The sequence below is a fragment of the Hibiscus syriacus genome, unplaced genomic scaffold, assembly GCF_006381635.1.
Source record: "Hibiscus syriacus cultivar Baekdansim isolate YM2019G1 unplaced genomic scaffold, ASM638163v2 tig00110602_pilon, whole genome shotgun sequence".
Lineage (NCBI taxonomy): Eukaryota > Viridiplantae > Streptophyta > Magnoliopsida > Malvales > Malvaceae > Hibiscus > Hibiscus syriacus.
In genome coordinates this window covers 271,554-289,595 of record NW_024062798.1, presented here as the reverse complement: position 1 = coordinate 289,595, position 18,042 = coordinate 271,554, and the positions used below count along the sequence as shown (strand labels likewise).

The 18,042-nt window shown below is 33.5% G+C and overlaps 1 protein-coding gene and 2 pseudogenes across 3 annotated transcripts; all 3 read left to right on the top strand.

The window, feature by feature from the left end:
• The first annotated feature begins 598 nt into the window (after positions 1 to 598).
• LOC120135129 lies at positions 599 to 2,095 on the top strand (annotated as a pseudogene).
• A 1,466-nt stretch (positions 2,096 to 3,561) lies between these two features.
• On the top strand, positions 3,562 to 6,260 carry LOC120135088 (vesicle transport protein GOT1). 3 transcript variants are annotated; one of them, XM_039151447.1, is made up of 7 exons: positions 3,562 to 3,624; positions 3,980 to 4,064; positions 4,830 to 4,921; positions 5,028 to 5,102; positions 5,485 to 5,582; positions 5,664 to 5,739; positions 6,026 to 6,260. In XM_039151447.1, exons 2-7 carry the CDS (start codon positions 4,037 to 4,039, stop codon positions 6,056 to 6,058), a joined length of 402 nt encoding a protein of 133 aa, XP_039007378.1. In that variant the 5' UTR covers positions 3,562 to 3,624; positions 3,980 to 4,036; the 3' UTR covers positions 6,059 to 6,260. The 3 variants fall into 3 exon arrangements, with proteins under 3 accessions (XP_039007378.1, XP_039007377.1, XP_039007376.1); XM_039151446.1 differs by having other exon boundaries at positions 3,617 to 3,696; XM_039151445.1 differs by having other exon boundaries at positions 3,621 to 3,664.
• A 2,119-nt stretch (positions 6,261 to 8,379) lies between these two features.
• On the top strand, positions 8,380 to 16,743 carry LOC120135090 (annotated as a pseudogene).
• The last annotated feature ends 1,299 nt before the right edge of the window (positions 16,744 to 18,042 follow it).

Genomic DNA, 18,042 nt, shown 5'->3' with positions numbered 1-18,042 from the left:
GTTTTTTTTTATAAAAAAAAAATCGTTGTTAGGTGTCTCCGAAAGCTTGTGGCCATACACAAGGCAGGAAGGTGGTTGTTGCGGAAGACGGCTATCGGATAGAGCAAAATCGTAACTGATAATTTGAGAAAATAAAAATGAAGATAAAAGAGATACAAAATTTACGTGGAAAACCCCTAAATAATATAAGGGTAAAAACCACGGGCAACGGTAGAAGAATTTCACTATGAGAAAATAGGAATTACAACTTCTCTCGATCTACCAAGGAGAAAACAATGATAATTCTCTTTTGATAAAAAGGAGAAAACAACTCTCAAGAAACTCTCTAAATTCTCTAGTATTGGAAAAAAGCTAGAATGCTTTGGGATGATTTTGAAGCTAAATGAGCTAAAGTATTTATAGTTTAAACTTGAGGACTAATCTTGTAAATATCCTAAACTTTAAGGACTCAATTTAGTAGTTATGCCTTTATTATTTCAACAATTTGCAGCTACTTTATTGACTCCACAATTCAACTTGCACACTTGCACATTCGGTGCATTAATGCACCGAATAATTTGTTGAAATTTCAATAGTGGTGTCCAGGGAGGAAGCCATTATGAGAATTACGAAAGCAGTTGACGCTCGCAAAGAGATTGGTTCAGACATTGTTATTGTGGCACGAACATATTCTCGTCAAGCACTGTCTTTTGAGGAGTCACTCTGGAGATCAAGGGCATTTGCCGATGCCGGAGCAGATGCCCTTTTTATTGATGCACTAGCTTCTAAAGAAGAGATGAAAGCCTTTTGTGAAGTTTCTCCGTTGGTTCCAAAAATGGTACCGTGTGTTCTTTTGAAACTATACAAAGTAATAAGCTTAATTTGTATATATACATGATTATATACTAAGATAATTGCATGATAAATAGAACGCTGAGGAAACATAACTTTACCCAGAGGTATCCCAGTAGTTTTCTTTTGTTGCTTAAATGTTTAGCATCTCAGTAGGCTTTCCGATACGTATTTCGAGGGTATTTGCCTCTAACATGGGACCAGCCGTATAGAACTGCTCGTATTTATTCTCATGCCAAATTTGCTATGACATACACTTGTCCTTCCCGAATAATTCTCCACCCATCTCCTATGACTGATGCAGCTTTTTCACCCCTGTGTAGGCTAACATGCTTGAAGGTGGGGGGAAAACACCGATACTCTGCTTGAACTCGAAGAAATTGGATATAAACTTATGGCATATCCGCTTTCCTTGATTGGAGTATCTATCCAAGCAATGCAGGTTATGTATCTTCACTTTGTTCATGTGTACAAAAGCTCACTTAATCTTGTGTAATATCCGTGTCTTAACATCTTCGGTACAAAAGTTCATTTGCGTTATGAGAGATGGATGTGTGAAAGCTTTTACGTCGCCTAATGAAAAGCTAAAGCTCCCAACTTTTGTATGATACCCAGAATACAGATGTTAAGTGAGACTTCGTTCTCTCACGATTGAATTGTTAATACAACGTTGCTTCTCAAAGGCCAACCTCTACAAATTTGCAGGATTCACTGACTGCCCTCAAAGGTGGCCGTATTCCGCCTCCAGCAAGCATGCCATCTTTCGAAGAAATCAAGGAAATCTTAGGTTTCAATAAATACTATGAGGAAGAAAAGAGATATGCTACCAGCAACTATCAGCTATATGGAGACAGAGGTGGGTGAGATTTAGTACTCTAAGGTCCAAACTGAACTTAAAACCTTTGTTACTCGGACTCGGTGTGAGTGTCGATTATAGGGTATGTGCTCGACACGGGAGTTTTCAATTTCCCCCCAATTTTTGGAGGGTCAAACCCCTAAAGCCATGTTTGGATATCGAAAAATTTGTATCTGTCCTACCTTCTTTGTTGCTATGAGTTGTATGGCATTGCCAACTCGGACTCTCGAATTAAACCCTAGTCTTTCTTGAGAAGAATGAACTTTTGTTGCCTTGTCTTCCTAATCCTATAATCACGGTTTATGTTCAGTGAGCAGTAATGCATACAGTGTAGAAAGGGTTGGAGATGACTCGGAACAAAGAAGTCAAAGACCTCAAGATCCAGTTGTCGAGGTGATAACTCCTTAGGCATACAGTAACTATCGTCTAGTTGATCATGCAAAACAAAAATTAACGGACATTTCACCGATATAAGATTATCAGTTAGAATAAAAGATTATCAGAGAATAATATTATTAGGAATGTTGTATTTGTGTTTGGTTGGTTTAGTAAGAATATAAGATTACTGTGTTTGGTTAAAGTAATAAAAGATTATTGAAATGTATATTTGACCAAATTATCCTTATTATATATTTATTTTTTAAACAACTTGAATTCTACTATAATATTACTATAATTAATTTAAATATTTTCTTTAAAAAAATTAAATTCATAAAATTTATATAATTTTTAACAAAATTAAAAAGATAAATAGATTTAATAAAATGGTAAAATTTTATTTTAACTTCTGAACTTCATTTAAAATTTTAATTATAGATTTTTTTTTGTAAATCTAAAATAGTTTAAGGATGGATTTTTAATTTAACATTCGTATAATTTTTATTATTCAATGACAGAAGAAGAATATTTTTGGAAAAAAAATTAAGGGCATTTTAGTCTAAAAGCTGGTAATCCAACAATACCTAAGGGAAGTGGGTAATCACATTTCCGGTAATATACCCTAAAAAATTCACTGTTGGTAATAAAAAATTACCGAAAATAGGATTACCGGCCAACCAAACGAAAAAATAAGGATTTCATTCCCCTGATAATATAATATTCCTTGAACCAATCAGGTCCTCTTTGTTCTTTTATCTTCCTAAAATTCATCTTTTTTTTCTTTGGTCTTCATTTTTTTTTTACTTTTTACACTTTCTCTCTATCACCAAGTTTTTCCCTCTCTTTGTAAAAAAAAAAAAGATTTTTCAATTTATTAATCAGTAATAATTTATATTATATAAATTTGGAGTAGTAAATTTTTCTTTTTATGTACACGTGTTTTATCTTTTTATTAAACACAAATTATTGTATTATACAATAAAATATAGGGTAAATTATGTGTTTAGTACATAAACTATTAGTTTTGATCTGTTCTACCTAAACTTTTAATCTTTTAAAATTATACTTAATGTTTAATTTTTATTTTATTTTAATATCCCGTTAAAACTGAATGTTAAGTTTTTTTAAAAAAATTTGAAAGTTTAGGTACTAAAAATTATAGTTTACGCACTAAACATGTTAAGTTTAACGGTTGGATAGTAAAATGAAACAAAAATTAAACATTATGTATGATTTTGAAAAATATGAAAGTTTATGTATTAAAACGGATCAAAACTGATGTTTAGGTACTAAAAGCGTAGTTTACCCTAAATATAAAAAATACAAATAAATTTATAATACTGCTACGTGTTTTTTTATTATATTAAAAAATTACCAATAAAAGGGATTTGGGCTAGTGATCACACTCGAGATTTATGGGCTCAACATAGAATCTCGACTGCAAATTACTGATCGAATAATGATGATGATCTAATTAGAAGCCCAAGCCTGGAAATGTTCATGATTCATCAAACGGATCTCAAACGGCAGCAGTGATTTGCGTCCGAGTTTCAAAATAGGTACAGCGACCAGCTTTGGATTCTTTGCCTAGAGTTACCGGTTTTCAATTTCCCAGTCCTTTTGATTTCTGGGTTTGATTCCTATTTCCGTTTCTGTTGCCTTCAACCAGTTTCTTCTTATATTCTTCATTTTGATTTGTTTTATGATCTGTTTTTTTTTGGGTAAAGAAGGCAATCTTTGTATTTGTTTAACTGTTCATTTGTTGTGCATTTTGATTTGCTCTCTAACATCAATTTGGCATAATTGAAAAGTAATGCATAAATTTGTGACACCATGGTTTTATTTTACTGCAAATAGAGAAATTCCCAAATTCTAAAGCTTCAATTCTCATTTGACCTTATATTTATGTTGTAGATTAATTGAATTTCCACACGTTTTGATCTTATCTCGTCCACGGCTGCGAATATCAAGATGGTGTATGAAATAACTGAGCAACAAAGTAAGCATAATTTTTCCCTGAATAAATTTGAAATTTCTCGTGTAAAGATTGTTGAGTAACATGATTGATTCTCTCATTGATGTTAGTAGCTAATAGTTTGTTTGTATCTTTGTGATTATCATTGTTATTTCTGTCATGGTTTTGTCGCTTGAACCCAGTAATTTTTCTTGTGTAAAATGAAAATATCTAGCTTGAGTTTGTCTTGTAAAGTTTTTTTACTAATATGGTTTATTCTCACATCGATGTTAGTGATTATTGGTTCACTCGTATCGATGTTATTCTGCCATTGCTTGTTTGAACCTAATCCATTTTCGAGAAGCTAGAACTCACTCTCTCTGGCAACTGAAGAAATTCAAGCTTTAGAGATAACACCTACTTGGTATTTTGTTGATTTGCGTCCAATAATAAAAGTCTTTTTGGTTTGCTGTAAGGATTACAAAATTAAAACTCATTTTAATGGTCCGGACGCCATTTTGAAATACAAAGAACTCCAAGGAATTTGCATTTCTTGAGTTGAATTTAATGTACAAAAGTACACTTTATACCTTGGTGAATCCATAAATTATGTGCATAAAAAATAAAATCTCTAAAATAAATACAAGAAACACTAAGATTAGCCAGCTGAATACTATCTCAAATGGCATGCATGATGTTGACAAACCCCATAAGATTTATTTGAAATTCAACTTTTTATATATTCTGTAAATCTTTAGTAAGTTGTTTTTGGAGGGTTCTAACACTATAAATTTTGGCTTTAATTTGCAGAGGTTGGCTTGGGTCTTATTGGTTTCGGTATCTCCTTCACATTTCTTGGTGTAACTCTCTTCTTTGACAGGGGTCTGCTTGCTTTAGGAAATGTAAGGCTCTCTATAGAAACTAATTATCTTTCTTATCCACATTATACGATACAATATGATATTTCATTTATTCCCATATTCTAACTTTCTGACATTTTGCCACCAGATTCTGTGGTTAGCAGGGGTCGTAGTTTTGATCGGTTGGTATTCGACTTTGCAACTTTTCAGGAAAAACTACAAGGTACTAAATACAAAATTGTGTTAGTTCACTTCCATTATGTATAAAGTGGTTTTAATCTCTTGATGTGTTAGTTCATAAGGGGACTTGTTTACCTATGAGTTCTATGTTTGGGGACATGTGAAAATCCATGCCACGTATGTACAATATGCGGTCTTGCTTTTTCGAATCAACCTATATGGCTTTTGTGTTCCCTTAATATAAACGCACTGCTTTTCGGCTCTAATACATTATTTATGCTTGCTTTGTTATATCATAACAATATTTGTAAGAAGTTGCTTTATTTATTTTTATTGAGAAATGTTCCAAGTATGTGGAAAAAATGAAAATATATGGTATTGATGGACACTTACGTATTTTTATCTCTTTCTCGTTTCTTACACAGGGTTCTATTTCTTTTCTTCTGGGGCTCTTTTTCTTATTCGTTCGGTGGCCAATAGTTGGTATAATCTTGGAAATATATGGTTGTCTTGGGCTTTTCGGGTTAGTTTTTTGTTTTGTTCTAAGCTTTGAAAAAGATAACTCGCTTATGTTGCACCTAAACTTTTGTTCCATTTCCTTTAGTGGCTTTTGGCCTTCAGTCAGTGTGTTCCTCATTCACATTCCGGTTGTTGGATGGGTTATACAGTATCCGGTATCGGTACGTTGAGAATTCTTTCTGGTCATCTCATTGTACTTTTTGTTTGCATGACGGCTGGACAAAAATGCATTGCTGTCGGATTTTGTTTGGAAAGCGGGAACTATTCAATGCATGGAAAATCCATCTGGTCCAGTGAACATCTCCAATTTATTTTAAGCTGCCATGAAATTCTTTAATTCATTTTCTTGCTAATCGGAAGAAAACTTAGATGGATCCGTGTTTATGCATGCTCGTACCCGAGTTCAACATCATTTAGTTATCTGATCTGATTTTTTAATGACTGCAGTTCCTCAATTGGTTTGGAAGGGGTTCGAATTGAATACACGAAAATGTACCTGATGCTGTTTCCGTCTAAGGTACTGATTGTTCTATAGTTCACTGTGGGCTTACATTTAGTTTCAGAAGCTTAAGATGCTTGTAAATGGAGACATGGAAAATTTCCCCCTTGGAGGGAACTAGGAATACCTGAATTTTATTCGGATAATTACTCAAAGGGTCCTATGAATTTTCAATTTTAACAATTGATATACATTTCAGTTCTGAATGATCAAAGCTTTTCACTAGTGATTTGTGTGCATTATTTTACGGCTTTCGAGTTCCATTATTGTAGTTCACCCTATTTAGTAATAGCACGACCAGATTGTATCATATATTAATGAATGCAAAAATGCATGATATTAATACGATGGAACACTTTTAATTTTGACCTCCAACTTTACTAATTTAGTCGTTTTAGCCATTAAATTTTTATTACGCTTTGATTCTCGAACTTTTATCTTTTTGTTCGGAACATTAAATGTCATTAAGTTTTAATATCATTTTCTCCCCATCATAAAAAAGTAAGGGTAGAGTACACATTTAGTATCTAAACTATCACTTTTGGTCCTTTTTAGTACTTAAATTTTAGGGGGTTTTTTTTTTGCAAAATCATACCTAATGTTTATTTTTTTGTTTTATTTTAGTACCCCGTCATTAAAAATTTAGGTACTAAATAAAACAAAAATTTAATAGTGGGTACTAAAATGAAACAAAAAGTAAACGTTAGTTATGATTTTGAAAAAAATAAAAGTTTAAGTACTAAAGTGAAATAAAATTGATAGTTTAGATACTAGACATGTAGTTTGCCCACAAAGAAAAAAATGTCAAACTCTAAAAATGAAAAAAAAATCAATATTTTAATAAGAATAAATTGACCATTTTTTATTTACTTTTTAAAATATAACACATTATCTAATTTTTTTTAAATATTAAAATATTTAATTTTCTAAAAAGTCTTAATTCAACCAATATGTTACAAAAAAAAATTTATTACGGAGAAAATTTACATATGTAGTAAAATAAAATGTTATGCTCTCTAAATATTATTTTATACTTTTTTTTAGTGAATGACCTAATTCATAGACATTAAAAATCTTATCCTATTTTGGTCAATGATTGTGCTTTTCATCTATTTTTTTTCATCTTTGTTCATCGGCGACAACATTAATTTTAATATTAATTGGTTATCGTTGGTGTTCTTTATTTTTTTCTTATATCGTATTTTTATTTTATTTTTTTTATTTTTAATAAATTTACTTGTGTTGCACGTTTTCATCTACCTTTATGACACGTTTTCTTATGTTTTTTGACATATTTTTCGGTTATTTGACATTTTTTATTTATATTTTTTCTAAGGGTTGATTTGTCATTATTACGACTGATCAAGATGGCGTTTATTTGATATTTTGTGAATTTCCCTGCTTTAGACCCTCAGATTGGATTTAGATACTCGATTTACGTTTGTGGATAGTTTTTCACGTCGTTCGAGTTTGATTTTTATTTGTTAATGGTCTTTCAGTAGTTTGATCTCCCTTTGTGGTTCGTTTGCTGATGCGATCAAATCTGTTTGTATCTATCTTTATTCAAGTTTCTTAGTTAGATTTAATTTTTCCTTATATGGTCCCCTTATGTGATCTTAAGTTACTAGTTTTGTTTCAATGATTAAAGGAAAGTTTTCTAATTATGTGCTTAATTTACGATTGTGATTGTAAATCTTTATTGTAATTTGGTATATTTTCTATTTTGAATAAAATTAATTATTTGTATAAAAAATATTATTTAATAATCGATTATTAAAAAATATCTTATGATTTTGTAAAAATAAAAATAATTTTATCAATTTGCATAAAAAATTATTTATAAATGAATTATCACAGATAAATTACACATTTAGTACTTAAATTATTAGTTTTGGTCTATTTTATTATATAAACTTTTAATTTTTTAAAACTATACCTAAAATTTAATTTTTGTTTCATTTTAGTACCCGTTCATTAAAAACTTTAGTTTTTGTTTCATTTTAGTATCTCGTTCAAAATTTAAGGTTGAGTTTTGAGAAAATGAAAGTTTAGGTACTAAATGAGTTAAGTTTTTAATGGCATGTACTAATATGAAATAAAAACTGAACATCAGGCATGGCTTTGAAAAAATTGAAAGTTTAGGTATTAAAACATATCAAAATTGATAGTTTAGGTACTACATGCATAGTTTACCCTATGTTAATACATGGTTTGATGGATGCACGTGTGGCTGCTTCCTGGAGTAAATATGGTGGTTAAGTTTAGTTAAACAACCGTAAACCCTGATCATTAAAATACACTTTTCTCCAGCTCTCCAGCTCTCCAGCTCAAGCTTCCGATCTTATTTTTAATTTTAATTTCCCAATCTTCCTATTTTCTCTGTTTCGGAACTCCAAGTTGTCATCTGCTGAAATTCAGATTTACGATTTTTGTAAAAATCATTTGATTAAAAATATAAATGGATCTTCCAAGTCTAGTTGTTGTTCTTCAAGCAGCTCTTAATCCAAATCCAGCCGAACGCAAAGCTGCCGAGCTTAGTCTTAATCAGGTTTTCATTTGATTAGTTTGATGTTGATTCTTTGCTTCCAGATAAAAAGATTGATTACTTCAAAGAAGAATGGATTTTGTTTGGTTTCAGTTTCAGTATACGCCTCAGCATTTGGTGAGACTGTTACAGATCATCGTTGACAATAATTATGATATGGCGGTTCGTCAAGTGGCTTCTATTCATTTCAAGAACTTCATTGCTAGGAATTGGGCTCCTCTTGATCCAAGTATCAAAATTTTTAATCAAATCTCATTGACTTTTTTCCCCCTAAGAAAATACTTCACGATATTTGTGTTTGTGAGTGTGGATATGTATATTCATTTTGTTCTTAACTCAAGTTCCTCTATGCATCAATAATTCATCAAATTCGGTATTATTCCAGCAATCATATTCTTGTATTCGTAACTCAAGTTCCTCCTTTGTTGAGGTACAATTTTTATTGTCCCCGTTTGTTGATGGTTTGTTTAGAACCTTTTTACTGTTTCATTGGCAATGCATGATGCTGTAGATTATGTGATCAGGTTCCTCTATGCATCAATAATTCATCAAATTCGGTATTATTCCAGGTTGCAGTTGGGTGAATGCCTCAAAACCATTGTACATACTGATTACCCAGAGCAGTGGCCTCGGCTTCTAGACTGGGTGAAACATAATCTACAAGGTCAGCAGGTTTATGGGGCTTTGTTCGTGTTACGCATTCTTGCTAGAAAATATGAGTATGTATATACTATCCTTTTCTATATTTAGCCGCCTGATCTTTTGTTGTCAGTTATTATCTTTGTATCACTGCAATCTCTGATTTTAATGTGACTTGCTTGCTGAAGTGATGGGAAGTATTTGATTAATTCAATTAGAATCTTTCCTTGGCTTTTTTGCTTGATTGCAGTACATGTAGATGACAGCTTTGTCGACTTAGGATTGCCGGTGTTTTAATTAAATAACAGATCAGTTTTCATTGTTTCTCTTAATTTGGTGCATATTATACTTGTTATTTCTGTTCGAATTTACATTTTAATACTAATTTCATCATTTTCTTTAACATTCTAGGTTCAAGTCAGAGGATGAGAGAACTCCAGTTCACCACATTGTCAAAGAGACATTTCCTCATCTTCTCAATATATTCAACAGACTTGTTCAGATAGACAAACCGGCTCTGGAAGTAGCAGATCTCATCAAACTTATTTGTAAAATTTTCTGGTCATCTATCTATGTAAGTTTTTAAGCTGCTAGTTTTTGACATATATCTGACTTACTTTTTTATTTTTTATAAAAAAATTCTTTTCTCTTTCTCTGTTACTTTCCTTTTTAGATGATCTTTTTGGCATATTTATGAAATGAATTTGCTATTTGAAATTATTCCTATTATCATTTGTAATCAAAATGATTTTCGAATCAGATTTGTGATCTTTTATAGTGCTATATTTTTGTTCTTTAATGATCAATGAAATAATTGGAAGTTGGCCAGATGCAAAATGCTATTCAATCTAATTACTAGCGGCCTAACAATTCTATAGAAGTCAAGGAGTGCATTTTCTTATTGGAGTTTTGAGCTTGAAGAAAAATCATGTACCAAATATATTGACCAAAATCACTTATACTACAGTGTTTTTATGTCAACTGGAACTAACTTCTTGTGACCTGTTTTTGTAAGATTTGTTCTATTCACATGCCGTCTTTGTCTCGTTGTCTCGACTCCGCAGTTGGAGATTCCAAAACTGTTACTTGACCCAAACGTGTTCGATGCTTGGATGATGCTTTTCTTAAATATTTTGGAGAGGCCAGTACCTCTGGAAGGCCAACCTCTAGATCCTGAGCTCAGGAAATCATGGGGGTGGTGGAAGGTTAAAAAATGGACGGTTCATATTTTAAATAGGCTATACACTCGGTAAGTTTTAAAGTTGCAACTTGTATTCAGTAAAGCCTTATCCCTTAAGTTGCTAAGCTCATTTGTGATTTTGGTGGCTTTTTATAGGTTTGGAGATTTAAAGCTCAGAAATCCTGAAAACAGAGTCTTTGCCCAAATATTTCAGAAGAATTACGCAGGAAAAATTTTGGAATGCAACATAAATTTATTGGGTGTTATTCGTGTTGGCGGCTATCTCCCTGACAGAGTTACCAACCTTATTCTTCAATACCTAAGCAGCAGGTTTGCCATTTGGTTCTGCATAACTGGTGCTTTTGATTTTCTTTACTCGGTGTAAGATGGGTGAGTTATGCTTTTGTCATAGCTGGGCATTCTTTTAAGATAACTGGACCATCCATTTGTGAGGCTAAAGGTTGCCCTGCATTTGTCTTGAACAATAGGACTATTTTAATTTTTTTTTACTGTGTTGACTGAAATAATAGGGCTCATTTTTCTATATGTTGTATAACTTTTTCCCTTTATGTCATCAAATAAAACCCATCCTACCTAATTATACTTTTCTGCCTTGTGCTTTGTTGCTTTACTATTTTTTATTTTTGGCCTTCCTATTTGTGTTAAGTTTATTGATGACGTTGCATCCTGTCTGACTTGGTAAATATATTTGAATTTGGAGATGTTAAAAATGGATTTTGACAAAGAAACATTTAATATATGCAGCATCTCGAAAAATAGCATGTATACTTTGTTACAGCCACAGCTTGATGTTATTCTTTTTGAGATAGTCTTCCCTCTCATGTGTTTCAATGACAATGATCAAAAGCTTTGGGAGGAAGATCCACACGAGTATGTAAGGAAGGGCTATGGTAAGCTATCGAACCTGGCATGCCTGTGCCCCTGTTGTAAACCTAGAATGAGGCACATTGGCTCAATTTTTTTATTGTGTTTTTATTGCAGATATAATTGAAGATTTATATAGTCCAAGGACTGCTTCCATGGACTTTGTCAGTGAGTTAGTCAGAAAGCGTGGAAAAGAGAATTTTCAAAAGTTTATTCAATTCATCGTGGACGTTTTTAAGAGGTATTCTTTCACTTTCGAAGCCTAATGGCAAATGTTGATTTTGGTTCGACATTTGTTATGGTACATTCATGGTACATCTCTTTCTTGTTCTAGATATGATGAAGCACCGGTAGAATATAAGCCTTACAGACAGAAGGACGGTGCTCTCCTTGCTGTTGGAGCACTTTGCGATAAGCTGAAACAAACTGAGCCCTATAAATCTGAGCTGGAACATATGTTAATGCAACATGTTTTCCCTGAGTTCCGCAGTCCTGTTGGTCATCTTAGAGCCAAGGTTTTGTTTTTCTTTCTGTTTTCTTTATCTGGTGACATCTTAATGCTCCTCCTCCATTGCTTCCCCCCAACACCAGTGTATAGAGACATTTCTATGAGAGATTCTCTCATTTTTATGCTTTTGTAATTGGTATATTAGGCGGCTTGGGTAGCAGGACAGTATGCCCATATAAACTTCTCTGACCAGAACAATTTCCGCCAAGCGCTGCTTAGTGTTGTTTCTGGGTTGTGTGATCCCGAACTTCCTGTTCGTATTGATTCAGTTTTTGCATTGAGATCGTTTGTTGAAGCTTGCAGAGGTATATAGCTGGTATATAGCGTGGGACCAAATCTGCATTTGTAGTTAGATTTCAATATTTGGTTACTACTCGTGTTCTACTATTTTCTCTTCGTTTCTTCATTAATTGCAGTATTGACTGCTTAACAGAGAAGAAATTGTTCTATATGCAGATTTGAATGAGATTCGTCCAATTCTTCCTCAACTACTTGATGGTAAGAGCTATTTGAAACTGATGGTTGTCTCAAAATTAACTTCGCTCTGAGGAGCCATGCTGCTGTTTTTACTTTTCTTCTTGTTCTGAAGTTTTGGGATCATGTACATGATACTTAGTTGCTCTTTATCACTAAGGCGAGTCGGTCAATAAATCACAATTTCTTTCCTCCAGATATTTTTAAGCTTATGAATGAGGTTGAGAATGAGGACCTTGTTTTCACTCTGGAGACTATAGTAGACAAGTTTGGGGAGGAGATGGCACCATATGCTCTTGGATTGTGTCAGAATTTGGTAATTTATGTTCTGTAATTTTTAAGTACTACATCTTGAATTGTCTGTACCTGAACCTATTTTCATGTTTTTGCTATAGGCAGCTGCATTTTGGAGGTGTATGAACACTTCTGAGGCTAATGAAGAAGCCGATGATCCTGGTGCTTTGGCTTCAGCTGGTTGTTTGCGTGCCATAAGAACAATACTTGAATCAGTTAGCAGGCTTCCACACCTTTTTGTTCAGATTGAACCTACTTTGCTTCCAATCATGCGAAGAATGCTGACAACTGATGGGCAAGGTATGTCCAATTTTTCTTCTTTTTCCCCTCCTGTTCCATTGATTTTTTATTTGTTTTACATACTTTGAGCCAGCTAGAAATGAGAGATATCCTCCTAAAACGAGGCTGGATTGAGTATATAGTATAAGTTGATTTAAGAACCTAAAGTTTATTAGGTTATTGATTTTCATAGTATGCAACTTGAAGAGGAAGGAAAGCTTTTGTTCTATCCCTAAAGGCACTGCATATCAGTTAGACTTCAGAATTGTATCCAACTATCAACAACAGTTGACAATGTGATTTAATCCAGGAAGAGTTTCTTTAGAATTCAATATACTGATAAACACATTAAACATTTGCTAAAATAACCAGAAAACTTGATAATGGCTAATTGAAGGCTTGCTCTAGGAAAGCCTATGCACTGTAAACATACCTTCAAATCATTTTCTGAGTATGGTAAGTAATTGTTAAAAAGGACCTGAGTTTCGTATTTTTGCATAATTAAATGTAAGAAGTGTGTCCACAGATTTAGTTATCAAATAGTATATTTGCTGTTGGATTTCATGGCAAATTTGACTTGTAAAATATGGTGTTTGGTTTGTATATTTGTATGTGTTTTATTTTATCATTTTCTTTATTCTTCTGCAGAGGCTTTTGTAGAAGTCTTGGAGATTATTTCGTATATGACCTTCTTTTCTCCAACTATATCCTTGGAAATGTGGAGCCTTTGGCCTTTGATGATTGAAGCCTTAACTGATTGGGCTATAGACTTCTTTCCAAGTACGATTCTATTTAATGACTATTTCTCTTTGAAAAACAATATGTTGGATACTACTGATCTGAACTTGTGTTTTATGCATGTGTCTGAGTTCTGCATTGCCAAATAGATTGTCAATATTTTTATGCCTAATTTGTTGGTAGAATTAATTGTGTTAACTTGTTAAGGCATATACTGTCCTTACAAATCCTAGTGTTAACACATTTGCACCCCACAAAAGAAGAGGAAAAATCCTCATTGGTTCAGGTTTTGGTGATTGTAACAGTTTTCAAGACAACCATCCCTAAGTTTTCTATTGCAATGTGGATGTTTGGATTAATTTAGGATAGAAAGTGGCTTTTTCTTTTTTATATATGAGGCCCATAGATGTGGGAAGTTTCACTCTTTTTTCATTCAATTTCAATTCATCATTATTTATTTTGAATTTATCTGTATTTATTTATTGTGCTCTTTCAAAGTAGTGGCTGTTTTCATGCAGATATTTTGGTTCCTTTGGACAACTATATATCCAGGGGAACTGAACATTTTCTTAGTTGCAAGGAACCAGATTATCAGCGAAGTCTTTGGACTATGATTTCATCTGTGAGTTCTTTTCTTGTGACAAGTTACATGTAGATGGATAACTGTCGAGAATATGGAAATCTAAATGAACTATACATTCATCGTCTGTTATCTTTTTTGCATAGTTTTAACTTTATGTTGGCATCTATTTGGTTATAAGGACTACGCTATTTTTCTCTTAATTTGGCAGGTTATGGCTGATAAAACTTTGGAGGACAATGATATTGGGCCAGCCCCAAAACTGATAGAAGTAGTGTTTCAAAACTGTAGAGGGCAGGTAGATCATTGGGTTGAGCCATATCTGAGAATCACACTTCACCGATTGCGTCGAACAGAGAAATCGCGATTGAAATGTCTTCTTGTACAAGTGGTAAGGTGTCAGGACCCGCCTTAGTTTTCTGTAAGATGACGCCATACCTCATATGCATCTTGTCTTGTAAATATTACAAGATTAGTTTATGGCTTAATTGACAAATTTCCCCCTAAACTATACCCTTTTTCCCAACTTGGTACCTAAACTTTTAAGTTAATGAAGCCTTAATTTATTGCCAATTTAACTTAATTTAACATCTTTTTATCTTTCTCGGATTTTCTTTGTTGGGTTCCTGTTACAAATTTGAGTTATGGTGTGAAGTAGCTAGTAATACCAACAGCTTATTCTGTTTTAAATGTTAATATACTCTTCTGGGCATAAACAGAGAACTGGTCCTTTTTTTTTCGCAGATTGCCAATTCGGTTTATTACAATGCAGTATTGACACTCAGCATATTAAATAAGTTTTGTGTTACAACTGATGTGTTCAACCTTTGGTTCCATTTGTTGCAACAAGTTAAAAAGAGTGGTCAACGGGCTAATTTTAAGCGGTCGGTACTTCTCTATTTGCTTCGACCTCTTTTCCTCACACCATGCAAACCTTAAGCATTATATCATTACTTTTACGATGAAATTTTCACCTCGGACATTGTCTTGTTGTTGACTTTATAAGTGATCTGAGTGCTACAGGGATCATGATAAGAAAGTATGCTGCTTGGGCCTTACGTCACTACTTGCACTTCCCGAAGAACAATTGGCTGGGGAGGCTCTTGGGCGTGTGTTCAAGGTCACCTTGGATCTACTAGTTGCATACAAGGATCAAGTTACAGGTTTTCTTGCCTTGCTGTCTTTTGGAGGTTTTATACTCCCCATCTTTTTTCGATATATCTGGATTATTCCATGCATTGTTTACTTGTGAACAGAGGCTGCAAATGAGGAAGATGCTGAAGATGATGATATGGATGGTTTCCAGACTGATGATGACGATGATGTTAATGCTTCTGACAAGGAAATGGGGGTCGATGCAGAGGATGAGGATGAAGCTGATAACATCAGGCTTCAAAAATTAGCTGCCCAGGTATGCATTATGTTTGATCCTTCAGGTTTATTATTTAGCAAAAAAACAGTCCTTTGGCTGGCACAAAATCTGAAGTTCTGAGAACGGATCCTATGCCAATGGGGGAATGTCTAGCTACGGAATGGGCGGGATGAGCTTTAATTTTAGGACATGTCCGTGTAAATAATCCTGGACTTTCAAATCCTCTATTTGACCTCACCTGACATTGTTTCCTTTAGGCTAAGGATTTCCGTCCCCATGACGATGACGACTCCTCTGATGACGACATTAGTGACGATGAAGAGCTACAGTCACCAATTGATGAAGTAGACCTTTTGTTTTCTTTGTTGATACTGTCAAAGGTAAATGTTTATTCGGCCTTTTCGGTTTGTTTTGTATGCATCATCTACTTTTGTTGATTTTTGCACGGCTGTCTGAAGTAAGAAACTTTTCTTCGCTTCTCTGATTTTGACTCTAGTTTTGCAAGCATCGGATCCTCTGAGGTTCCAAAACCTTACACAGACGCTGGATTGCCATTATCAATCTCTTGCAAACAGTGTTGCTCAACATGCTGAACAGAGGAGAGCAGAGTTTGAAAAGGAGAAAATGGAGAAGGCATCGGCCGCAGCCGCTCCATCATGAGCGCAGATTCAGGTTGAACTTTCTGGTTTCCCCTATGAGGTACTTGATAATCCCAATCAATTATGGTTTTTAATGAAAACCAAGAGTTTATCTGTCTATTCAAAGCATTCATTGGTTCATGTGGTGGTCGTCAAACCTCAAAAAAAGGGTATTTGAGGTTCGAGCCGTGTGGAGCTTAGCGTGTGTACAGCTTCTCGATCATAAGTGAAATGCGGGATTAGGGAACTCAAAAGTTTTCCACATTGTCAGGGTTGTGATTTTTGGTCAAGTCTGGTTAATCTGCCAATTCATTTGGCAGAAAATGCCGGTCTCAACCACTGTGTCGTAGTCAGTCAGTCCCACACTTCCCCGTCTGCTATTTCTTTTTGCTTCAATTGTTTGGTCACTATCGGTTGTTTCCACCAGGAGGAGTCCGATCATTATTCACTGCCGAGACTGGTGAAGGTCGATCGGATCATAGTCTAAATACGCTGTCTTGCCATGTTAATCATAAGGCCAATACATATTGTATCATAGGGTTTTTGTATTGATGATGATTTTGTTGAAGTAAATCCCAAAATTTTTCCAGGTATAGTGAACCAATATCGTGGATTATCATTATTATTATTATTATTATTATTATTATTATTATTATTTTACTTTGTTTATGGAGATATGGAGATTTTTTTGGGCGTCCAGAGGGTTCTTAGAATCTTAGGTAACTTATGGTTGCCTATTTGTAATAGTCATTAAGAAAATAAAGAATTATATAATAGTTTATTCATTTTAGGCTTAACTACACCTTTCCCCTAAATTATACCCTTTTATCGAGTTGTCTCTTAAAGTATTTTTCGGGGCGTTTTATCCCCTAAAGTTTAAATCGTTATCCCATTTGTCTCAATCTGTTAACTCTGTTAAAAACACGGGGTAAATTACATGTTTAGTCGCTGAATTATTCGTGTTGTTTATTTTGTTCAGTCAACTATTTTTGTTTTCAAAATCATCACTAAACTTAAGTTTTTGTTTCGTTTTGGTCACCTAATTCGATTAGATTTATTTTTTAAATTTACAATATATAAGAATTTTATTTATATCACATTTTTTTACTCAATACATAAATTTGATGTATAATAATATATAATATTGCAATATAAATAATATACAACATATTAAGTTGTTTGTAATTAAAAGTTTAATAAAAGAAATATTAAATTATCCATTTTATAAATATACACGTACGGACAAAATTTTATGTAATTTTCTTTTTGATGATTTGTGGTGCATCTTATTTTATCAATGGTAATACAAAACTTTTTTCAAACGCAATAGTTCTGATGCTCGGAAACTTGTGATTTTCCTTTATGAGTAAGATTCGTTTTATGCCTTGCATAACTCATATATGATTGATTTATGTTTTGCACTTTTGGTTGCTCTATTCTCATTTCTTGGTTTTATCTGTAACTTTAGTGAATATATATTTTGGGAAGAAGTTTTATTTGATGGCTCCACCAGCTATTAATTCTGCATGGATATCCTCACCTAATGAGCCCTTTTGTATATCTTCAAATGTATGCGTAGAGAAAGCAAATCCAGCTGATATTTTACCTGTGCTGAAAGCTCCTATTCCCTTTGCATCCGATAACTCTAACATTCCTAAACCACCACCTCTCCCTAATAAAATTTGTATTAGAACTGAGTATTCCAAGAGGCCTTGTGAATGTACTTTTGCCCCGAAAGAAACGAAGGATACATGGGACAGTCTTTTCAAGGAAGGTTATGGTGCAGATGTTTGTATTATCACCAACACAAAATCACGTGTTCGTGCTCATACT